General features: G+C 31.3%; 1 protein-coding gene across 1 annotated transcript in view; it reads right to left on the bottom strand.

The window, feature by feature from the left end:
- The window catches only part of LOC106680754 (matrix metalloproteinase-2), a gene marked incomplete at its 5' end in the record, with an annotated part of 37,673 nt that overhangs the window by 4,019 nt on the left and 30,439 nt on the right, over positions 1-3,215 (bottom strand). The window contains 4 exon segments of the mRNA XM_014420681.3: positions 827-949; positions 1,078-1,221; positions 1,331-1,472; positions 1,822-2,075. Of these exon segments, the coding sequence (XP_014276167.3) occupies positions 827-949; positions 1,078-1,221; positions 1,331-1,472; positions 1,822-2,075 (663 nt within the window).

Here is a 3,215-nt window from a genome sequence, read left to right as displayed (position 1 = left end):
TGACTTTTATTGTATAAAATAAAATATATAAAGTTGAAGATTGGTGTTATATAGTTTTTAATATTGTTATAGGTTTTTATAGTGCATGAATATGGGACAGTGGTCCCGAAACGTTGTACAATGTTAATGAATAAATAAATAATAATTTATTGAAAATGATGGAAGTAATAAACCTCAAAAAATTATAAAAAAAAGTATTTTTTTTTTTGTATAAAGAAAATTCTTTTAGTTTGTATATATATGCGAATATTTTTTTATTTTACAATTAACTCTTTAATTTAGTAACAACAGGATACGATTAATTGTTTTTTGCTTCATTGTTCATATTTTAATTTTATTAAATTGTATATATCACTTGGAAGTTTTTTTTTATTCTTTAATTTTTTTCATTATTTTGCCTTTTTTATATTCACGTTATTATTTCAGGTCCTCCGTCTTTATTTTTTAACCTGAAGCAGCGACAATTCACTCTGGGGAAGAAAATTGTTTTTCATTGGCAAAAAACCTCTTGCCCCAACAAAGACAATGAAAGGTTTGTTATTAACCATGGTGTGGTCCATAATCATAGAACAATCCTAATATATAGTTATGCTTTTGCCTGAAAATACTTGTTTTGGCACTGGGTCATATTTTATTTTATATAATAACTCCAGTGCTTGGTGGATATGTTATTATTATTAAATCTGCCAACTTATAGTTGGCTGAGGGAAGCAAGACGTTTCCAAGTGTATGTATCTAGTGTAGGACAGACCATGGTTTACAAGCCATTTTTTATAAGTGTTTAAAAATTGCAGAATAAATATTCTCAATAATAAAAGTAATTTACCATCTTTCCATTGGAATGCCGTATCTATATCATACTCCACCCCTCTCCAGACTCTTTGGATGTCTCTTGGGTAATCTAACTCAACTTTTCCCGAGTCTTCATCAAGCTTCCAGTACATTGTGCCTATAAGACAGAAGGATTCAAATATAAGTATTTTAAACAATATTTTTTTAAATGAAATTGCTAACTATAACTGTTTAAATAATAAAAAACATATTATAATATTAATGTTCATAAATAGAAAAACAAACCTGAGAATAGATATGTTTTCGAATTGTGACTCCATATCATAGCAGCATCAATTTTTGTTAAGGAAGCTGGAAGACCAAGATGGGTTAATGGCTTGGGATATCCATAGTCCAAGAAGTTTCCTTGAAAAACGTAATAGAATTTCCCTGCAAATAATAAAATAATTAATTATAACTTTTGGTTCAATTTTTTTTTTCTGTATTTGATTAAACAAGGTTTATGATTTTTATGCTATCATTAACAAACAATAATTACCTATGAAAAAAACAATCTTTTTATCTATACGTTCGTATACTGCATCAATAGTGGTAAAGTTCTTCGGAAGTGATGGCCAAAGTCTTTCTGCAAGGGCAGGATAGCCTCTATGAACACCTTCATCCCCCACTCGCCAGAGATACTAAAATGGAGACAATTTTATTGTATATATTGTAGATATTTTAGATTTATAGTAAAATAAAACTAAAAAGTAGACTGTTGCCATGAACTGTAAAAGGACATTGGTAAATAGCAATACAAGAAAATAAGGAAGAATAGACATTGGGGAAAATGGAATAAATATTAGTTAATTTTGATAATAAAAGAAAAATATTATTATTATGGATTTGAAAAAGGCACTAATGCCTTTTGTCAATGTCTGTAATATTATTGTAAAGGGACTAGTACCTGTAAGTAGTTGTAAAATGAATAAAGAATATTATTATTATTTGTAAATTTATAGATAAGAATATTATTTTCAAAGATATTACCTTTCCTTTAAAGATGAAAACCTCCCCTCTGATAAGAGCTATTGCATCATAGGATGTATTGCAGGTGTTGGGTGCTTCAGGAGCTTCTGTTGTCGGAGGTTCAGGTGGTCTCGTTGGGCGTGGCCTAGGCATTGTAGTTGTTGTGGTTGTTGTTGTAGTAGTTGTGGTATGAAAAGGCCTCACACCCGGTCTCGGTGGCCATCTGTGGACAGGTCTTTCCCCTGAATTCTTTCCCCATTGTTTTTCCTTCACTCCTATTAAAAATAATAGAAATTAAAAAGTGTTAAACCTGTTATAAAATAACCAAAATAAAATAAAATTGTTTAAGTAAAACACTCTTTGTTATTTTTTTAAGTGTACAATGTTTCGGCTAACTTGATCAAACCTCAAGGACAATTTTTTTTTATAATTTATTTATTGATATTTACAACTGTATTAAAATATATACAACAAGTAAATTTGATGTTAGTTATACATTGGCATGATAAAGACATGTGGACAATCAATCCTTTGATGATTCATTGATCCAACCTTATGATGATTTGATTTATATCAAAGTAAGGAGCATTAAGGATTTTAGATTGGACTGGATAAAAGAGGAATTTGAAGGTATAGTGGAGCCCCAAGAGCCGTTAAAGAGGAGCACAGGTGGAGAATCAGAAGAAATGACGAACTAAAAGAATTGTATGGAGAGCCTGAGCCTCTGTGCTATTAAGAAGAGAAAGCTAAGATGGTTGGTACATGTGGAAAGGATGGAGCCCTGCAGGCTACTAAAAAGGATGTTAAATGGTGCACCGGAAGGAAAAAGAAAAAGGGACAGACCCAGGCGTCGGTGGCTGGATGATTTGGAGGATGATTTGAGAGGGATGGGCATTGAAAATTGGAGGTCTCGTTGGAGAACACGAGGCGGGGGGAAGAATGGTGGTAGAAGCCCAGGTTCTACAAAGACTGTAGCGCCCAACAGTGAGTGAGTGAGTGAGTGAGTGGAGTACCAAAGCTCACTTCCATAAGTCCAGATAGGTCTTATTACAGACAAATAAATGAGTCTTTTGTAATTAGTTACAAGTTTAGACCCAAATAAACACTGAAATTATTAATTATTGTTTAAATAAAATATATCCAAGTTAAGTCTCAAAACACTCTTCATTATTTCTTTAAAAGTCCAATGTTTTGGCCAATTCGGCCATCCTCAAGCACAATCTTGAATATAAATTTATGTCTCACATCCAATAATTTAAAAATTGTTTGCACGCTATTCTTCCTAGGTCATTTATTTCAATCAAATTGCCAGATTTTTTCACTTTTCAATTAATTTTTAGAACTTCTAATTACAGATTAACTTAAAACTACTGTCACTTTTAGACTTTATGATAAGAACATGATAATATTTTTTT

The sequence above is a fragment of the Halyomorpha halys genome, unplaced genomic scaffold (assembly GCF_000696795.3).
Source record: "Halyomorpha halys isolate HHAL.00 unplaced genomic scaffold, Hhal_1.1 Scaffold285.1, whole genome shotgun sequence".
In the NCBI taxonomy this organism is placed as follows: Eukaryota; Metazoa; Arthropoda; class Insecta; order Hemiptera; family Pentatomidae; genus Halyomorpha; species Halyomorpha halys.
This window is presented reverse-complemented; position numbering and strand designations above follow the sequence as displayed.